General features: G+C 56.3%; 1 protein-coding gene across 1 annotated transcript in view; it reads left to right on the plus strand.

Annotated features, from left to right (window-relative positions):
* NKX6-3 (NK6 homeobox 3) overlaps positions 1–4,073 on the plus strand; it is a 4,209-nt gene extending 136 nt beyond the window's left edge. The window contains exons 2-4 of the mRNA XM_007455488.1: positions 1–356; positions 2,163–2,332; positions 3,852–4,073. Coding sequence (XP_007455550.1) covers positions 1–356; positions 2,163–2,332; positions 3,852–4,073 — 748 coding nt within the window. The remainder of the gene's footprint in view (positions 357–2,162; positions 2,333–3,851) is intronic.
* The last annotated feature ends 15,517 nt before the right edge of the window (positions 4,074–19,590 follow it).

The following is a 19,590-nucleotide window of genomic DNA, read 5'->3' on the forward strand; positions in this document are numbered from 1 at the left end:
CCTGCTGAGCAGCACGCCGCTGGCTCAGTTCCCGGAGGTGAAAGGCCCTGTGTGCCAGTACTCTGCGCAGGACTCTTTCTACAAGCTCAGCCCCCAGGGGCTGGGCCCCCAGCTGCCCGCCGGCACCCCGCACGGGATCACAGACATCCTCAGCAGGCCCGTGGCCGCGCCGAACAGCAGCCTCCTCTCCGGCTACCCCCACGTGGCCGGCTTCGGTGGGCTCGGCTCCCAGGGGGTCTACTACGGTCCCCAGGTGGGGAATTTCTCCAAGGCGGGGAACGAGTACCCCACCCGGACCCGGAACTGCTGGGCGGACACGGGCCAGGACTGGCGAGGTGGGCGGCCATGTGGCAACAGTGAGTACGGGGATGGGGGGTGACGGGGGGCGGGAACGGACGCTCACAGGGGTCCTCGGCCGCCATCTGACAGCCTGGGGCAGACCCCAGGGTCCGGCCCTCCACCTGGTGCAGCACGGGCTTCTCCCCTCCCCATCCCACCCCGGCTTCACTCAGATGGGTGTCTTGACCCCCGCCCTCACTCCTCACCAGCTGCCCTCCTGGGGAAGCCGGGGTCCCAGGAGACCACACGGCTCACCCCCACCCTGTGTACGGTCCTGCTCACCTTCCGTCTCCCGCCCAGAGCCCGTGTCACCACTTCGTCCAAGCAGGCAAATGCCGTCCCCAGCGAGAATCTGCCATTGCATCACCTTCCCAGAGCCCCCCGCTCGTGCGCCGGCAGCACTCAGGGACACAGAATGTACCCTGAACCCATCTCGGTGCCGCTGCCATCAAGGGGGCCTGCTTCCCTCCTCGGGGTTTATGTCAACAACAGCACCCGTACCACCCAGCCTCCGCAAGCAGCTGCTGAGTCCAGCCCCACTGGGGCCTCGCTGTCGGGGGACCTCACCCACCCATCCCCAAACTGTGGTTTTCAGAGAGTTGGTCCGGGGCCCCCAGGATGCCAGTCAGACCTGGAGGTGGCAGGTCGTGGACAGGCAGGGGAGCGTCACCCGGGAGGCAGGGGGAGTGACAGTGGCTGCAGGAACCACCCCTGGGCCCGGATCAGGCAGGGGCAGAGGGGGCCTCCACTTCCGTCCCACCTGGGGGCTCCTCCACTGGCACAGGGGCTTGGGGCGGTCCAGGAAAGCCCGAGGCACACCTGCCTTCCGCCCACTATGCTGTTCGGGACCCTCACACCCCTCGTCAGCCTGAAACACGGCGAGTCCCACAGGGGGCCGAGACCTCATCTCTTGGAAGCTATTCTATAACCTGGTTTGTGGGTGCTTTAGGCCTTGAGCTGTCCCTGGCTCTCACTTCCATGTCCCCCTACCCACACGCACCCCGTTTCCACACCCCTGCTCTTCAACCCCGAATGCACGTATACACACAGGGAAATATCTGAGGCAGTGGCTGGATTAACACAAGGTGGGGGGGACTGAGGGTGACAGCCTCTCAGGCCTCATCTCCCTTCTGTGCCTCAGCTTTCTCACCTGTAAAGTGAGGACATGGGGTGTGAGGATCGGCTGCACTGCACAAGGCCCTGCACGTGGGCATTCTGCTTCCCCTGGTCCCTATCCGCCCCCCACCCCCCCACGCCGAGCTCCCGAGAGGCTGCCCTGGCCGGGCAGGGGTCAGTTCCTGAGACTCTGCATCCAGACTCTCCATGGGGTTGAAGCCACATGACTACCAGGCCTGGTGGCAGGGGAGAGCAGTAACTTGGAGCTTAGGGTCCTAGTTTCCCGGAAACCTGGAAAACGGGATCTCAAGAGCAAGGAAGTGGAGGGACTCCCAGGCCCCTGGGGCCCTGACGGTTGGTGGAAGGTGCTAAATCCGTTTCTCGGTGACCTGAAAGAACATCCCTGAGACCCAGAGGAAACTCCTACCGCCCCTCGGGGTGTGGCTGCCTCACTGCGTAGCGAGGGCATTACACAAGGAGACCCAGTTCCAAGCATCCTCTGGCCCTAATCAGCTGAAACCTGGGGCAGGCACCCTCGGGGTCCCCACCCACCCAGACATGGCAGAGGTATGCTGCTTGGGTGAGAGGTGCCACCGTGCCCCTGCAACCTCAGCGGCTTCTCCGTACGGGCGCTCACCCTGTGGCAGAGGCGGGGCAGGGCTGGCACCCCCAGCCCCGCGAACCGCACACGTCCTTCCTCCCACCAGCCCCGGACCCCCTGAGCGACAGCATTCACAAGAAAAAGCACACCCGGCCCACCTTCACGGGGCACCAGATCTTTGCCCTGGAGAAGACCTTCGAGCAGACCAAGTACTTGGCGGGTCCCGAGAGGGCGCGGTTGGCATACTCGCTGGGGATGACCGAGTCGCAGGTCAAGGTGAGTGTGTGAGGGACAAGAAGGTGTCTGCCTGGCAGCGAGGAGCCCCACTCTCCTGGCAACCGCAGCTCAGTGGGAGGCCGTCCTGGTGTTTGGGCACCGCCTGCCCACCTAACCCTGCAGACGGTAATAATGACCCTAACGCCAACTGGCTGTCATCTCCTGGGCCCTATTCTGAGAGCCTTATGTGTAGCAGCCCATTTAAACCTCACAGCAACCTGGCGGTGGGCCTTATTACCCATCTTACAGGTGAAGAAACAATCTCAGCTGAGCCTCTTGCCCCAGGTCACCGGCTGGTAAGTGAGTACCCTGGATTAGAGGGCTCTAACCTCATGCCTTCCCCTCCTCTGCATGGTCGAGGCTAGACGTTTCAAGAGCTGATGGCAGCCTCTGGGCCGGATCAGAGCTGGCTTCAGGCTTGTTCCGTTAGCCAGGCAAATGAGCCCGCCTTTGTTCACCAAACTCGAAAGTGAAGATAACTCCTCTCCATGCCTGCCCATGAAGTCTGAGCCTCTTTGCTCAGCTCGGGGCAAGGCTCCCTCTCAAACTGCACACCTCGGGGCTGAGCTCGGTGGGTAAGGCGGCTTCTGACCCCTCAGGCTCCCGGGGGGACCCCTGGCAACTCTGAGGCTCACTGTTCCCTGAGGGGCTCTGGCGGGGGGCACCAAAGAAGCAAGCTCTGGGCTATGCTGTAACTGCCCGGCACTGTGATAAGGCGACGGGCTTGAGGGGAGAAGGAAGCACAGGGGCAGCTGGGGACCCTGGCCTGGGCTCCCTCAGGGCGCTGCATCTCCAGCCGGCCACCCCCCGGGCAGCTCCCTCCACCCAATGTTAACTCCCAAGGAGAGGAAGCACTGAGTCTAAGAGGAAGGCCTTTCCGTACCACTCCGCTTCTTGGGTCCTTTCTGCACGCTTCTGTCTCCAGTAATGAGCATGTGTTATTTTTATAGTTGGGGGGCAATGATTCATGAAGCTCAGTGAAGGTCTGTGAGGTTAAAAGCACATCAGCCCCTTCCACCCAAGTACTCAGATGGCGAAGGAGAGGCAGATACACCGCAGGGAGGGTTAGAGCTAAGACGAAATGGCTGCTGCACTCACATTTATTTTTATTTTATTGCCCCCCTCAGAAAAAAAAAGTAGTGTGACTATGACAGCCTAGTCCATTGCTGAACCATTTATTTTACGATCAACATGAGGCTGGTGGGCGGGCTTCCCTGGTGGCGCAGTGGTTGAGAGTCCGCCTGCCGATGCAGGGGACACGGGTTCGTGCCCCGGTCCGGGAAGATCCCACGTGCCGCGGAGCGGCTGGGCCCGTGAGCCGTGGCCGCTGGGCCTGCGCGTCCGGAGCCTGTGCTCCGCGACGGGAGAGGCCACGGCAGTGAGAGGCCCGCGCACCGCACACACACACACACAAAGATGAGGCTAGGGGGATACTTGCCACTGAGTGGAGCCGCCCTCCCCAGAGGGGCCCTGAGCGCGCTGCGTGCCAGCGTGATCCTCAGGGCCCTTCTCCTCCCAGGTGTGGTTCCAGAACCGGAGGACCAAGTGGCGGAAGAAGAGTGCCCTGGAACCCTCGTCCTCCACGCCCCGGGCCCCGGGCGGGCACCGCGCGGCCTCGGAGAACGATGACGACGAGTACAACAAGCCGCTGGACCCCGACTCAGACGACGAGAAGATCCGGCTGCTGCTCCGCAAGCACCGCGCCGCCTTCTCGGTGCTCAGCCTGGGCGCGCACGGCTGACCCCGCCGGCCTCTGGGTCCCCGAGGTCCCAAAAGGCTAATGGGGGGAGGGGGGAGGATGGAGGGGGAGAAGCAGGAGATGGAGGGGAAGAAGGGGGGGGAGGCCAGTCTCCTAAGGGAGGAGGGGGCAAAGAGGGAGACGTGAACTTGTCCTGAGACCGGCCACCCCTTCCGCCGTCTTGCACCTCTGTGGGCCCAGGCCTGGCCCTGCCAGCTCTGCAGAGTCTAAGTACACAGGTAGATGAAAAGCGATCAGACTCTGCGGCCAGGACACTGGCTGTGGGGTCCCAGACGCGCCACGGTGGCAGTTGCGGGGGCAGGGGAGCCTTCCCCCAGGGAAACCGTTGGCTCCGGCAAGGGTCTCCCCGTGGGCTGACTGCAGAAGAGCTGGCCTGTCCAGGGACCCTCCTCGGACCCTGGCACAGGAAGGATCCCACTTGAGGGGCCAGAGCCCCAAACCTAATCCAGGCGGGAGGAAACCCACCCCAGGGAGGGGAAGTGGGTCCCAGCAAAGAAGGAATACCCCTGACACCCCAACTCAAGGATCGTGCCCCTGGGGGGAGCTGTCCTCCTGTGACCCCGTCTCCACTCTGCCCTCAGTGGGGATCCCCCAACCCAGGACGGGAAGAGATTAGAAGAGCCCACTGGGGGAAGAGGCAGAGAGAAGGTGCATCCATGCTGCACCCCAGAGCCTCCCACCTGGGCTCCCCTCGGTGCCTGCCAGTGCAAGGAAAGGCTCTCCAGAGAGAAGGGAGCATCCCGCTGGGGAGGGACTCGGGGCAGGAAGGGACCTCAGAACCCCCTGTTCCTCCAATGGGGTACCCCCGCAGGAGAGGAGAGGACCTGGCAGGAGGGGCTCGCATGGAACCCACGACCCTCCCTTCCCTGGGGCACCCTGCAGCCTGGCCTTGGAGCTGGTGCTGCGGAGGGCACTGCCCAGCAGGTGGGAAGGACGGGGGTTGCAGCAGGCGGGGTGGGTGAGGCCCTAGAGGAATGCAGCACAAAAAGCACCAAGCAGTTGCCCAACTTCACTGGCTTTTAAAAAATAAAGGGTAAAAATAAAAGTCCCAGAAACCTCCCCATGGCTCATGTGTTTCCGAAGAACTGTCTGTGTGGTCCCAGGTGAGCCAGCTGCCCGGGGGGCCCCTCCGGAAGGCAGCGTCTCTGCCCCCAGGGGACAGGGCTCTGGGAATCAGGAAACCTGCAGGCATGGGTAAGTCTCAGTGGTATGCACGAGGCAGCGCCATAGTACAAAAACCCGAGAGGCGTTCAACGGGGTCCTTGACCTGTAGGAGCTCATGGCCTCATGGGGGACATTATCTGTGGGGAATTCGGTACCATAAGGAAAAGATCCCGGGGCAGAGAATAGCAGCGATGACAACGACTGAACACCTACTAACTCTTCCCACGTGGAAGGCCCGACTATGTCACGTGACCCCACCAGAAACCCGGGAGGAGGGATTGTCCCTCTTGCACGGATGAGAAAACACAGGCCCAGAAGGTACCTACACCAAGTTCCAGAAGTGGGATGAGGCCACCTGAGCTGACGCCCAGGCCCTCACATGTACCGCGAGGGGCAGTGCCTTTTACAGGCCTGTCCTGTAAAACCAGAGGCTGGGATGAGGTGTGCTTTCAGGACTTTCCAGCTGTAACCGTCTATGCCAGCTCCAGCAAAGCCTCCAAGCTGTGAGCAGCCTGCCCCCTTTGCTGTCCCAGCAAGTCCTTCTGTGGTCCCTTGGGCCCCAAAGGGTGGGAGAACTGGGCTGGTGCAGTCGGCCTGGAGCGGGAAGGAGGGTGGGAGGGAGACCCCAGCTCGGGGCCTCTTGGAAGCGGAGGCACAAAGCCTTCATCATAGCCCTACTGGACGCAGAGGATGGAGGGCCATAACAAGAAGATGTAGGATACTTTTGAGCTGTGATCCTCATTCCACAATGAGGACCACACTCGGTCTCTCTCCACGTAAGGTGGGAAGGAAATAAGGAAGCACCTGCCCTGTGTGCTCCTGGCCACAAGCTGACACGGGGGTCCTGAGCTGCAGCAGGCCGGACGGCCACCTGGGAGGACCCAAGGAGCCTCCGGGTACAGCCACAGAGACGAAAAACTCTGTGAGCCAGGCGGGGCCCAGGATTTCCTGAGCACTTTGAGGAGAGTCTGGGGCCTGCTGGCCAGAGGAGGCTTTCAACATAATGCAGGTGCAGAGTCACGAGGCAGGCGTGGGGAGAAGCCGGGGACAAGAAAACTGGGTTCGTTTGCCTTCTTCATAAGTGAATTACAATCCTAACACTATTATAGCTATAATTCTTGCATGTCTGATTCACATTGTCTGGGGTCAGTATTATATCAAGTGGAGGGAAAATTTTTTCCGCCAAGGAAACATTTGCTGAGCTAAACAAAACTTCCTCCAATGTCCAAGTTCTGGGACACCTGCCACTGGAACCTCTGGGTCAAGGCCTCCAGCCTTCCTGGAGTCCCCCTACCTCATCCCTGCTCCCAAGTATGGGGCCAAGCGAGGAAGAGGCACTGCTCAGGCCTCACCAAGGGACCAGATTCCCAGTTTGAAGGAGAGCCACAGGTGAATGGCCCAGACGCCCGAGGGTAATTTGGGATAAATTTTGCCCTCTGTGGATGCGTGCACACTCGTGTGCTGTGTGTGTGTGTGTGTAGCTGGGAGGAACTCAGGACTATTTCACTTCATCCATCATAAAGAAATCATAAGCCATAGCACCCCCCTTCTCTGCCATTCCTGGTCACAAAGGGCCTTCTTGTATATGCTGAGTTAAACAAAACTACACAACTTTAAGAATATTCATGCTTCTGGCAACTTCCCTCTGACCACAGGAGAAACTTTTCTCCTGTGGGATGAATAAAGAGAAAGACGTTCAGCCCTGGGCTCCTGAGAGCGACTGAGTCCTGCCCTGCCAGCAGCCCAGGAGGCTCCCAAGGCAGGCAAGAGTCTGCCCCGTCCACAGCCCTCCCGCTTGCGGCTTGCAGTATAGGAAAGACCTGACGTGTCCCGAGCAGGGCGGGGCTGAAGCTAGGGATGACAGTGTCTTAGCAGGTTCCGAATGGTCATATCCCGATGGCAACAATCAAAGAAGAGACTGGGGACTGAAATCGCACTGCTGGCAATCCTTCCTCCTTCTCAGCCACCCCCAGGATTTGAGCCCAGATACCAGCCAGCCCGAGTCTTTGCCTGAGCATGGCAGAGGTGACTGGGTTCGGTTAGAGCTGGGCTCGAACACTGGCATCACCACTCTCTGTGTCACTGGGCGAGTGACTTAACCTCTGAGCCTCAGTTTACTCAACTGTAAGATGGGAGTAATTATACATACCTCACACGGTCTCTGTAAGATCAGAACTCACGAGCATGCGTGGCATATACAGACACCCAACAGTATCTGCTATGTTATTTCAAGAGGGCTGTGGAGGCCAACAGTCCCGAGTCTGGGTCCCCATGTCACCAAGTAGTCGCTGGGTCACCGTGACCAAGTTAGGTAACCTCTTGAAATCCAGTCTCCTCATCTGTAAAGTGAAGCTGATATGGTTATCAGCAAGACCCAACAGAAGATGCACTGAAACCACCTGCAAGGTGTAAAAGCGGGTGGGCATTCCCATATCGGCGTGCTCACGCCCTCTCCTTCCTTCTGCCAGGAAGCGGCAGAGCCAGTCCTAAGCGGGTCTTCTTCACAGTGGGACAGGCAGGTTCAAGGTCACAGCTACCCATTCCTATAAGTACTCAAGCCCCGGCAGGTCAGCTGCTATCGGGAGGTTATGGAAGGCCTCGTGCGTGACCAGATTCATTTACCTGCCAAAAACCTGAGGTTCTGGACTCTGGGGCACAGAGTCAGGTCAGATGCTGAGGGCTGAATTCAGTTTGCAGACATGTTTCTTTGGGGGGCAGAACAGTGCATTTACAGAAACTTTAGCTGGTCTGTAGGCCGAGCAAGCCTGGTCCCGTGAGTGACCCTCACGATTTCCTGGCACATGCCCTGGCCTGGTCCCCACAGGGTCCATCCCCTGCCTGAACCCTGAAGGCATGTGGGTCTATACGTCCTGCTCTGAAGCCTCAATACCCTAAGATATGGTCCATGGACGAGCAGCAGCAGCCTCCCCTGGGCACTTGTTAGAAATGCAGACTCTCAGGTCCCACCTCAACCCTCCCGAATCCAAATCTGCGTTTGTAGCCAGATCCCCAGGTGGTTTGTAGGCGCGAGAAGATGGACGGCAGGTATGACCGTGTGAGTGTGTATGGACAACCCTCCTTTTCTCAGAGCACAGAGCCTGGCCCAAATTAGGTGCTCAATAAAAAACTGTTAGATACATAGAGATGCACTGACCTAAGTTGGGCTTTCTATCCCATCACCAAATGCCCATGGGGACCTGTGCTTCTGAAATCCCCCTTTCTCCTTTGTCAGCCACTGCTAACAGTTGCCCCCTACATCTCGGCTCTGGGACTCTCTGAGCCTAGTCTCGCACCTGAGGTGGCTCTGGCCTTGCCTGGGAGGCCTGTGTGTGTGCCTTGTAGCAGCTGCTTTCTTGTCCCCAGAATGAGCTCTTCTTTTGCTCACAGTCAGGTTCCAGCTGTGTTTTACGTGGTTTCAAATGCTATGAATCTACGCACCCAAGGTCAAAACTCCTTGTCTTTTCATTCTAAGGCCAGGGCTGTGTCAGCTGCCAGGTGTATGAGGACCTGAAAGTTACAGAGGACACAAGAGGACTAGATGAGGTCCCCTCATCAAAGGCTCACTGATCAAGTGCACTGCAGTGCACGATTACAGTGAACACCGTTTTCCTTGGTATGGTTTCTGCTGCTTTATAATTGATGGCCAGTGTCCCTGGATGGAGCAGATATGCCACAGCCAGAGAAAATATTCATTTAGGCGGTTTCCTAAGCTTGCCTGACGCTAGGCCTTGTCAGACATACAGATACCCAGGGCCCTTCCGGGATATTCTGACCCAGTTTGGGCGGGTGTGGCCCTGGAATGTGCCTGGTTAACAAGTGCCCCAGGACTTGGCAGTGGACGAATTTGGCAAATGGTGATCTTAGAAGCCCAACTTGACTTAAATTCACGTTGGCCCTCCCTGAGTTGTTCAGTGACCCACGCTGAATTCTACAACTTTTCCTTCCTGCCCAGGAGACAAAGACCCACATAGTCGGGGAGGCAGCAGGGGTGCAAGAAAAGGTGCAAAGGGTCTGGGTCTTCTTCCTCAGGAAGGACAGAGAGATGGCAGGACCCTTCTGGTTTCCTGCTGCCACTGGCATCAGTCCTGTGCCTGTGATACTATGGAAAGATCTAATACACTCAAACCTCCAAGGGCTCTTGGGAGAGACCCTGCCCTAACTAAGGAATTTGCTAACCCGCTGCCTCTATGTTCTGGAAGCCAAAGCAGCGTTGGCCTTGCAGTCCCAGCGCTGCTTTGGCGGGGGCACCACATACCACGGTGGAAACAGCCAGGGCAGAGGGCTCTGCAGCCCAGCTGCGGGAAAACTGTAGAGTACTGTGCACTGCCCAGTGAAAGGCAGCTTCCCCTCTGCGAGGAGGAAAAGGGCACAGCGCGCTTCTGTAGTTTGGGCTCGCCGGGCGCGGATCCCTGCGGCCTCTGATAAGGTCACCCTGGAGAACAACCTCTGCCATTTTTGATTGATCTAGTGTGGGCGGGCCGACCCACCCCCATCTCCGGGCGCGGATGATTGACACCATTCTAAGCCAATCAGTGAATGCCACCTCCCTGGTCACGTGATGGATTGGTCCAGGGATGGACCCGCGGCTCAGCCCCGACCAATGAGCGAAGGACCAGGTTGCTCTGGGGAGTGCCCGCTTCCCTCTCTACCTGGAGCACCAAGTGGCCTGGCCATTGGCCTGCCCGGGAAGGGGCCAGCCCGGTGGAAAGAGGATCTGAGAGCGGGACTGAACTGGTGACAATGTTTCAGCCAAGCCTAGCCTTTTCAGGAGACAAGACACACCCTTTTGTCTTCAGTCTGGTTGAGCTGGGTTTCTGTAATTTACAGCTCAAAGAACACTATTGGAGTAAAAAAATGTTTCTTTTACCCCTGTTGTTTGCTTATAGGCTGGCCCTGCCAGGGAGCCTGTAGGGACTCGGGGACAGATGGCCAAAGGGGAGCTGCCCTGGGTTCGGGTTTCCCAGCCTTCCTTCCTTGACAGCTGTCCCCGCACTTCCTCTCTTTATTCCCCAGCTCTTCTCTCTGGGCTCTGGCCCCCGGTAATGGACCATCCTTCGTGACAGGAAGGGACTGGGGTAAACCTCCCATCCCCAGCTTTTATTCTTCCGAGCCGTGATCAGATTCCTGATGAGAGCAGCGCCTAGCCCTGGTGGGGAGCCACACTTAGGTTGCGGCGGGTGGGTGGCGGCATGTCTGCCGGCTCAGGCTACCTGGGAGGAGATGGGCGGTCTGTCCGCCCCACCCCCAAGGCTGAGGAAATTCTCCAGAGACCCTAAGAGTCCAGGATTTGGAGTAGCAACTGCCTCCCACCCCCTGCTGTGCCACCCCCTGCCGTGCCACTCCCTGCAGCCTCCTCTATCATCTGTCTTGTGCTGCTCTGCTGAGAAGAGTCGAGCCGCAGGCCCCTTCTTGCCATGTTTGAGCTATGCTGAGTCTACGAGTAACAGAACAGAAGCTGCTCAGATCCAGTCTTGTTACCAGTCACTTGCAGGCCCAGGAGCCTTCTGCCCTAAGGGCTCAGAGCATCCTCGGTGGTCCTGATGCTTCTCTCCCAGAAGCCCCACCTTAGATGCCCTGACCTGGCCCCTCCAATACTCTGTCACTCCTCAGAGCAATGAACCAGAGACTGACCCGACCTTTGACGACAGCTTTGGGGGCAGGTGGGGCGAGGACCCGGTTTGCACAGGTGGGAAGAGAGCTTCAGAGGACAGGCCGGGCGGCTGGGCGGGCTGACCTCCATCCGAACCCCCTGGGGCAGGACACATTCTTTTTTTTTTTTTTTAATGTTTTGATATGTGGAATTTTTTTTTTTTTTTACTTTTATTTATTCTTTGGCTGCATTGGGTCTTCGTTGCTGCACACGGGCTTTCTCTAGTTGCGGCGAGCGGGGGCTACTCTTCGTTGTGGTGTGCGGGCTTCTCATTGCAGTGGCTTCTCTTGTTGCAAAGCACAGGCTGTAGGCACGTGGGTTTCAGTAGTTGTGGCACATGGGCTCACTAGTTGCGGCACACGGGCTCTAGAGCGCAGGCTCAGTAGTTGTGGCGCGCGGGCTTAGCTGCTCCGCGGCATGTGGGATCTTCCCGGACCAGGGATTGAACCCGTGTCCCCTGCGTTAGCAGGTGGATTCTTAACCACTGCGTCACCAGGGAAGTCCCCAGGACACATTCTTAAACCAACAGTTGTTTCGTCCTACTCCTTCCAGGGGGAAGGCGGTGATGTTGGCAGTGGTGGAGAGGCTGGTTGCCCCCCACATAGAGCAGCTTGCCGGCCTCTTTCCCACAGCCAACCCAGAAGGCTCTCATTCAGGGCCCTTCATTAGGCCTCTCTTAGTGGGCAAACACACATCATTAATCTTGGTAAAGTGAGTGAAAGCACATTCACCTGTCCAAGCAGGAGAATTAATGTTGTGTCAATAGGAAATTCGTGTTTACCTCTGGCCTTTATGTCTTCCCTTTGCTATGAACACCCCAGGGTGGGGTGCGGGACCGCCCAGATGCAGGACTGTAGTTAGAAGAGAAAAACAAAACCTCACAGCCCAGGTGCTGGCCGCAGACAAGGAGGTGGTAACAGCAGTGCATCGGGGCAGAGCCTCTCTCCCTGCACCGTGGGCCTAGGGACATATGCTCCCTACCCCGCGGGGACACAGTGGCTGCCAGAGACACCTTTTTCTTTTTCTTCCCAGCACACAAGGCTATGATCTCTCACACCAGCATGGGCTGAATGGGGCCACTGTTTACTGAGCACCTACTAAGTGCCCGGCACTGTGTGTGGTGACTGACCCACATTTCCCAAGAATCCTCCAAAGCAGATATGCTGCCTTTTTCTCAGATAAAGAAGATACTGCAAGCTGTCCAGCAGAAATTAGCACAACATTGTAAATCAACTATACTTCTATTAAATAAATAAATAACTTTTTAAAAAGGGAGGTGCTGCAGTGCAGAAAAATGCGATAGGTTAGCCTCGAGGCCACACACGGAGAGCAGGTGGGTTTGAACCCAGGTCCGACTCCAAAGCCAGCATTTCCCCAGTAAGCCTCACACGGGCACTTTCACCGCAGGCGGGATCAGGTACAACGCGTGAGGTAAAGTGTAAAGCCGGGAAGTCTCTAGAAGGCCCTTCTGGGTCGTTCTCCACCGCCCCGCCCCAGGAATGGCTCACTGAGGGAGGGGCGGGGCCAGGCTGGGCCACTGACTTGAGTGTGAGGGTGTGTGTGTGTGCCTGTGTGCCCCAGGAAAAGAACCCAAACCGGCCGATAAGATCCCTCCTTTCCAGAGCAAAGCACCAGTTAAACACAGGGCAGATGTGTGCAAATAAAGCTGTGGCGTCCAGAGGGAAAATCAATATGAGATTATATGCCGGAGCCCAATCATATACCAATTAATAAGCATGGGTGCGGCCGGGTGCTGGGGGAGATAAGTCCCCCAGCCACAGGCGGGCGCTGCCTGTACCTGCCCCCCGGCTCAGATGGGGCTGCAGGCCCTGGTTCCAGAGGGGGCCCCAGACTGAATGGTGAAGGGTCGGGGAAGGAAGCGGGGAAGAAGAGAAAGAGAGCTTCCCTCAGTCAGCTGGGAGTAGAAAGAAGAGGGTGTGGTGGGTGCGAGATGCTTGCGAGGGTGGTACCCGCTGCGAGGGAACAAGCAACTCAGACCACGCAGACAGGCTGCTTGACACTTCATTTGCCACAGAAGACATAAGGCGCTTGCTTTTGGAAAGTGAGCGGCAAAAAATGGCAAAAATGGGAAAACCGGAAAACAAATTTCTACCCCCAAGAAATGATTTTGGAAGCCCCTGGTTTATTCGGTCCACGTTTTATTTAATTTAGAAAGTACCAAAGAATCTAGAACAGAATGAATATACGTATATGGATAACCGAATGGCTTTGCTGTACACCTGGACCTCACACAACCTTGTAAATCAACTAGACTCCGATAGAATCTAAATTTAAAATAAATGAATCTTTAAAAAAAGAAAGTACAGCCAAGCAGTTAATCAGGTGATAAAAGACAAGTGGCAAAGGTTTGCCGCACAGGACCGGGTGACCAACGGGGTGGGGCTGTCCAGAACATTCCATGGACGGACTTCGGGCTCACTGCCGGCTGCCAGGGACAAGGCGGCGTGACACGCAGCCACCTGCCACAGAGTTTACCAAGTATAGCAGCGCCGCTGCCCCAGAGAGGTGGCTTTGGCGTCATTGGGACAAGTTAAAAGTGCCGGGGAAAGGGACCCTGGCTGCGGGCCTGGGGCCCAGCCAGTCGCAAGGGCAGTTACAGATGGCGGAGTCCTGCCCATGGGGGCCCAGACATGGGGTCCAGAGCGAGCACCGCATCCCCGAAAATTCCCAACCCTCTCGGGGAAAGGAGATCCATTGTTGTTCTGGAAGCAGAGAACGAAAGTGGAAGGAAAGATGCAAATCAGCGACGAAACGGGCACCTGCTTCCATCCTTCCTACCGGAAGCCCCCTGCACCCCGAATACTCCCGGACTCGAGCCCCAGAGGCAGAGGCCCCTCGAGAGTGGGAGTTCTGCGGCCCAAGGGCTGCTGCGTGCCAAAGAAAAACGAAATTTGCTAGCCGAATATTTTTTAGACATTTTGCAAGATGCACGGCCTCCCTGACAATTTTTAATGTACTAACTGCCTGGTCCAGTGAGCTGATTAATTGGTGCTGGAGAGATCAATAAAAAACAGAAAATTAAAACAATTTTAAAGTGATTAAGTAGTTTAACACCTGTCTCCCGTCACGTCAGCACAGGAAGAAAAATAAAGCAGGTGTCGAAGGGGCTCCTGAAGCAAGAGAAAACAGCGCCTGCCTCGGAGAAATGACAGATCACGGCTGGGGGATCAATCCGAGGGCTCGCAGCCCTTCCCGAGCCCGGGTTGCAGCCACCCAACCAGGCGCCCCAAGAGCTGGGCGCCCTTGGCCCCCCTGCAGAGCCGCTCCTCAGCTCGGGAGGGTCGGTGTCTGTCCAGACCCCCAAAACAGGGCGGGAGGGGGCGGCGGGGGGGAGCAGAACATCTTGCCCCAGGGCTCCGGATGGCATCTGATGCGAAGGTACCAGCTCGCCTCCCGACCCCGGTCCCCGGCCCTCGGCGCTGAGTCTGCAGTACGCGGAGCATTATGTGCAGTGAAGTGCAGTTTGCGGACCCTGGGGTCACAGGTCTCCGGGATCACCGGGTCTTCTATTCTAGAAGCTTCAGGCCTCCACTCTTACTCTCTAGGGAAACAGAGCTTCCCACCGTCCACCGCCCCCCGCCGCCTCCTGCCTGGCTGTGCCTACAGGAGCGGCAGGTGCCTGCCTCGCGCTGGCCAGATGCCCCTCTAACTCCTTGTGCCGACCTCACTCGCCCCCCACCCCCCCACCCCACCCCCTGTTAGCTGGAACAGAAGCCGGACAGCAGGAGTCACTTCTCTCCCAAGTTAACGTACTTGACTCAGAATCCCCGTAGGAAACTCACAGAGGGCAAGAAACCCTCAGATGAGTCTTCTCCAGCTTCCCCACTGAAGTCCTAACGCAGAGGTGAATGAACAAGGACACGGGAGGGAAGCCGGGAAGAATTAACAAAGGCTAGAAGTGACGCCCAGGTGAAGCGTGGGCCACGTCTCCAGTTTCACCTTGAAAGTGGACTTGAATTGTGCACGTGTAAAGTGCAGAACATACTTACTGTTACTCAGGTTCTAGACAGCTGTCCTGTGGCTTCCCGGCCTGGGCTCACCTCTACGCCCCGCTAGGGGTGTGTGGGACCAACCCCTAGGGACAGGACCCAAAGCTCCTCCGGGGAGAGGCTGGGCATCTCGGGCAACCCCTCAAAATGGGGCAGAACGGGCCATGCTCCAGGACAGCCGTGTCACCACTCACCTGCCCTGCGCACCTGAGTCCTGCCCACCTTCAGGGTCCCTGATGCTGCAGCTGTCGCCCCCAAGACCAGGACAGAAAAGGAACTCAAGCAACAAGAGAAACCTTACAGCAGGTTTAAAATATTAAACTTTTAAAACATCTTAAAATGTGATTTAAACGTTTTATAATAGGTTTAAAAACATTAAAGCCCTCAGGTGAACTTCTTACTAGCCACCCTCGCTTCCGCAGCCCCTTCCCGTTAACACCTGTCACGCTGGTTATGAATGGAACAGAGGGTGCAGCAGTGGCCTGGATCAGGGCGGGGTTGGGGACAGCCATCAGTTCTAATAAGAGCATTTCCTGGGTCTCACACTTCCCTCCGGGCTGGGAGTTCTGGTTCTGTACCCGGTGGTTGGGTCTCTCTGTACACAAGTCTGTTTGGGGCCATTTCGGTCTCAGTGAAAACTTGCCAAACCCTTTACAGCAAATTAAACCCTTTACAGCGAATTTTATGCCAATGACAATCTCACCAGAAAAAGACTCCAATCTTCAGCTCTTTAGCCCACTTTCTAAGATAATCCATATAGCCAGATCTCCACCTAACACATGAACCACCTCTTGGCATTTCCTGCCACAAGATGTGACTTTGGTGATTTGACCAGGGAGGAAGCTAAGAGGTCCCGCCGTCCAACTTTTCTCATGGATCCCAAATGTCTGTCCGTCCAGGGTGACTACTCCAGGGTGCACGGCGGGTCGTCTGCAGCACGAGGGTCTGTGCTGCCCAGATGGCAATCGCGGGGGCCCAGCCCCGGCACCTCGCCCCTCTCAGAAGCAAACAGCAAGTTCTTGACTCGGCGCCCCCAGCCTGCAGCTGCTGCCTGCAGAGTGAGCCTCAAGGCTGCTGGAGTTAAAGTTTCCCTGGGCCCAAGTTCCAAACTCGGCTGTTTTGTTTCTGTTAAAACGCAATTGTTTTTCTCTGGAGTGTGCCATGACTGCTCGGCGTCAGGAAGATGTATGAAAACCTCCACTTCAATTCAGCATCCTTTTTCTCCCAGACAAACACGGTTGGATTTTAATAAATCAAAGAGCCACACTGTTTAATAAAAATTTATTGACTTACAAGTGATTATTTATCAAAAGACCATTAATAGCAGGTACCGGAATGATGTGGTACTGGGTGGTGCTGGGAGACTAATAGGAAATCAATGCCGCTGGCCGGCTGGAATGCATATAAGAAGCCCACCCCCTCGACAGCCAGCGCAATTTCACCCGGAAAACACACCTGACGCTACTCCTGCTGCGATGAAAAGTTCCCCCTTTTTATTTATCGTTTACAAATGAAATGATCAATACTTTTAATCTAGAGCAAAATTTATTAACTTTCCCATCGGAGAGAGACATATTGACTGGGGGAGAGGAGGGTTAGCGCAGCGCAAGACGGATGGCGGGACGGTGGTCTCTGGGCCCGTCCGGAGGCAGTGTGTGTGCAGCTGCCCTCCCAGCCCGGGCGATGGGCCACTCAGGGCAAGTGCAACCAGAGAAATCAAGTCTGGCCGCCCGGGACGCAAAGCAGGTGGATGGGACGTGCCACGCCGTGGACTCTGGTCATCAGGGACCGCTGGAAGCGCCATCCCACAGACCACTGAGGTTTCGGTCAACTCCAGAAAGGAAACGGCAGGGTTTATAGACCCGGAGGACTTCCACAGGACAGCAGGGTTAGTGCCCATGGCTGGGGAGGTGCTGTTGTGAAGGGCTGAGCTGGGGTGGTGCCCGAGGGCTCGTCCCAGCCTGGTCTGGGCACTCAGACCTCTGCGGCCCATCCCCCCAAAACACACACACACACACACACACACACACACACACACACACACACACACACACACACACAACTTCACATTGGGCTGCAGGGCGGCAACCGGCAGTGGGGTCTGACCCAGTAAAGAATCAAATTCTGAAGTTGGACGTCACCTCAGACTGCTCGGCCAAGCTGAGCTCCCCGAGCCCCGGGCTGGAGACAGCCTTCTACAGAGCTTCCCGTCAGGGGGATCTTACCAGCCTTCTCACAAAGTTCCTTCGCCAACTAGCGGGGAAAAAAAATAGCTCACGTTTCAGTGAAAAAAGTCTTCCCAAGATGCACAATCAAATTCACCTAGCCCCACTACCACCTAAAACCCTGGGGACTCTCTGACACGTTGTGACACCCTTCAAAGGAGTTTCACGAGCCCAGTGTTCTGCAGGAAGCAAAAGGATTCAAACTCATTTATGTCTGAACCCAGATGACTTTACAGCTCAAAGTTGTCTGAACTAGGGGTTTAAAAATTACAGACATTTCAGATGTGGAAAGGGCCTTAGGGGTCACCTAGCCCAAGTCCCAAGTTATACATCAGAAAATAGAAATAAAGCCCAAAGGGCAAATGAGTAGCAGGCCGTGAAGGTGATTTGATGCTGGCCAGTACTCATCCCACTACTTACTACCACTTGGTTTCATTCCAAGACCGTCCTCCTGGGTGCTGGGATCCCAGAAGTGAGCGTATTTTGTACATCACATTGCTTTACCTGCTTCATGGTTGTTATTCCTAAATGTCAGGAGGTTTAACCATACAAGACCGACTCAGTTATCCCAAGCCAATTATGAATAACTGGGGGCCTGCAGGGTCCCCAATTTAAAAGGATGGAGTGGTCTGATGATTCTGTATGCTCCTAACAAGCACTAAATAAAAATTTTAGAGATTTCTATTTATAGGGGTGTAATTCACATCCCTTCTCAGCTGGTAACAGTGAAAAGAATCATTACTTAGTCTCCACAAGTATTTCTTTACATAGCAGCAATTCTAGACCAGGTTCTTGCAGTCCTCTGCTGTCATCAGCAACAGACAGATGTGCTGAAAAGAATGTGAGAAAACTAAAACCAAAATGTTTAAAAGTACCTATGAAAATTATGAAATAAACGTACTAAATGGCAGAAAGAAAAGGGAACTTTTAAAGATGGAACTTGATCTTTAAGACCAGTTTGAAAAGATCATTCCAGATAGCTTTTTTTAAATGGTGCTTTTGTTTGTTTTTTAAAATTTATTTATTTTTGGCTGCATTGGGTCTTCATTGCTGTGCGCGGGTTTTCTCTAGTTGCGGCGAGCGGGGGCTACTCTTCGTTGCGGTGCGCGGGCTTCTCATTGCGGTGGCTTCTCTTGTTGTGGAGCACGGGCTCTAGGCACGTGGGCTTCAGCAGTTGTGGGGCATGGGCTCAGTAGTTGTGGCTCGCGGGCTCTAGAGCGCAGGCTCAGTAGTTGTGGCGCACGGGCTTAGTTGCTCCGCGGCATGTGGGATCTTCCCGGACCTGGGCTCGAACCCGTGTCCCCTGCACTGGCAGGCGGATTCTTAACCACCGTGTCACCAGAGAAGTCCCCAGACAGCTTTTAAACACTGAACAGTACTGCCTATAAAAGACTAAAAAATCACTGTTTATTCTTGCACATTTTGTAAAACAGTTCATAAGAGGCTGTTCTTACTGTCCTAACAGTGTTTTAGTTTGAGAGAAATGGAATAGAAAGAGAAACAGAGTTTCCCGCCCGTTGGCGGGGGTGGGTAGGAGGAAATGAGAGGCTATCCAGGGGACAGGAGCAGCCGGCAGCTGGGTGGAGACTCAGACTGAGGTCAGAAGCCCCTGGAGCCAGGCTTACTGCCACCACCTCCCCACATCGAGGCGGAGGGCGGCTGCAAAACCCTGAAGGGTGTGGTGGCTGCTCTGCCAGAGCAGGGAGCGGGGAGGGACGGACAGACAGACAGACGGAGAAGTTGGGGGAGAGGCAGCTCTCCCCTGAGGGATATGAATTCAGCCGAGCCTTGAAGCCGTAAGGGGGAGGGGGCCCGGCTTCGGACCTGCCTCCAGGTGACCACAGGCTGGCACAGGCGGCCAGCGGCTTCCCTCTGCTGCGTGAAGCCCACGGGGCACCTAACCCCCAGAGTCCCCGCTGCTGCCCTGTCCAGGGATTTTCTCGTCGCTTCCCCCGCCCTCACCTCCAGACCGTCTTGCACGCCCTCCACCCGCCGTCACACACCTCCAATCCCACGGCACCCGTGTGTGGGGAATCCCAAATCACCCAGAGCTACGCAAACACCTAACAGGAGGGCTTTACCTTCTTCCCACCCGCGCTAGTCCCTGTTCCAGAAGCCAAGTCCCCGCGACAGCTCAAGTCAGAGAACCAGACTGCTGCTGGGAAGCATGCTGCTCGGGCCCACAGCCAGGGGAGGGCGCGTGAAGGAAAAGACCCCGCAATTCAGTCACCATCGAAGACAATTTTATTTACTCACAGAAACAAATCCGGAGCCCCGTGGGCAGCTCCAGCTCCCCTCATCCCACCCTACCCCAGCCCTGGAGCCGCAACACTGAGCTGACTGGCCTCCCCTCGTGGTAGCGCGTGAGCTGCCACAGCAACCCGGTGAGGTAGGTGTCGCCTGACCAGTAGTCTGCACTTTCTTCAATTAGGCCCCTGAATTAATATAAA

This window comes from Lipotes vexillifer, unplaced genomic scaffold (assembly GCF_000442215.2).
Source record: "Lipotes vexillifer unplaced genomic scaffold, Lipotes_vexillifer_v1.1 scaffold414, whole genome shotgun sequence".
NCBI classification, from domain to species: Eukaryota; Metazoa; Chordata; class Mammalia; order Artiodactyla; family Lipotidae; genus Lipotes; species Lipotes vexillifer.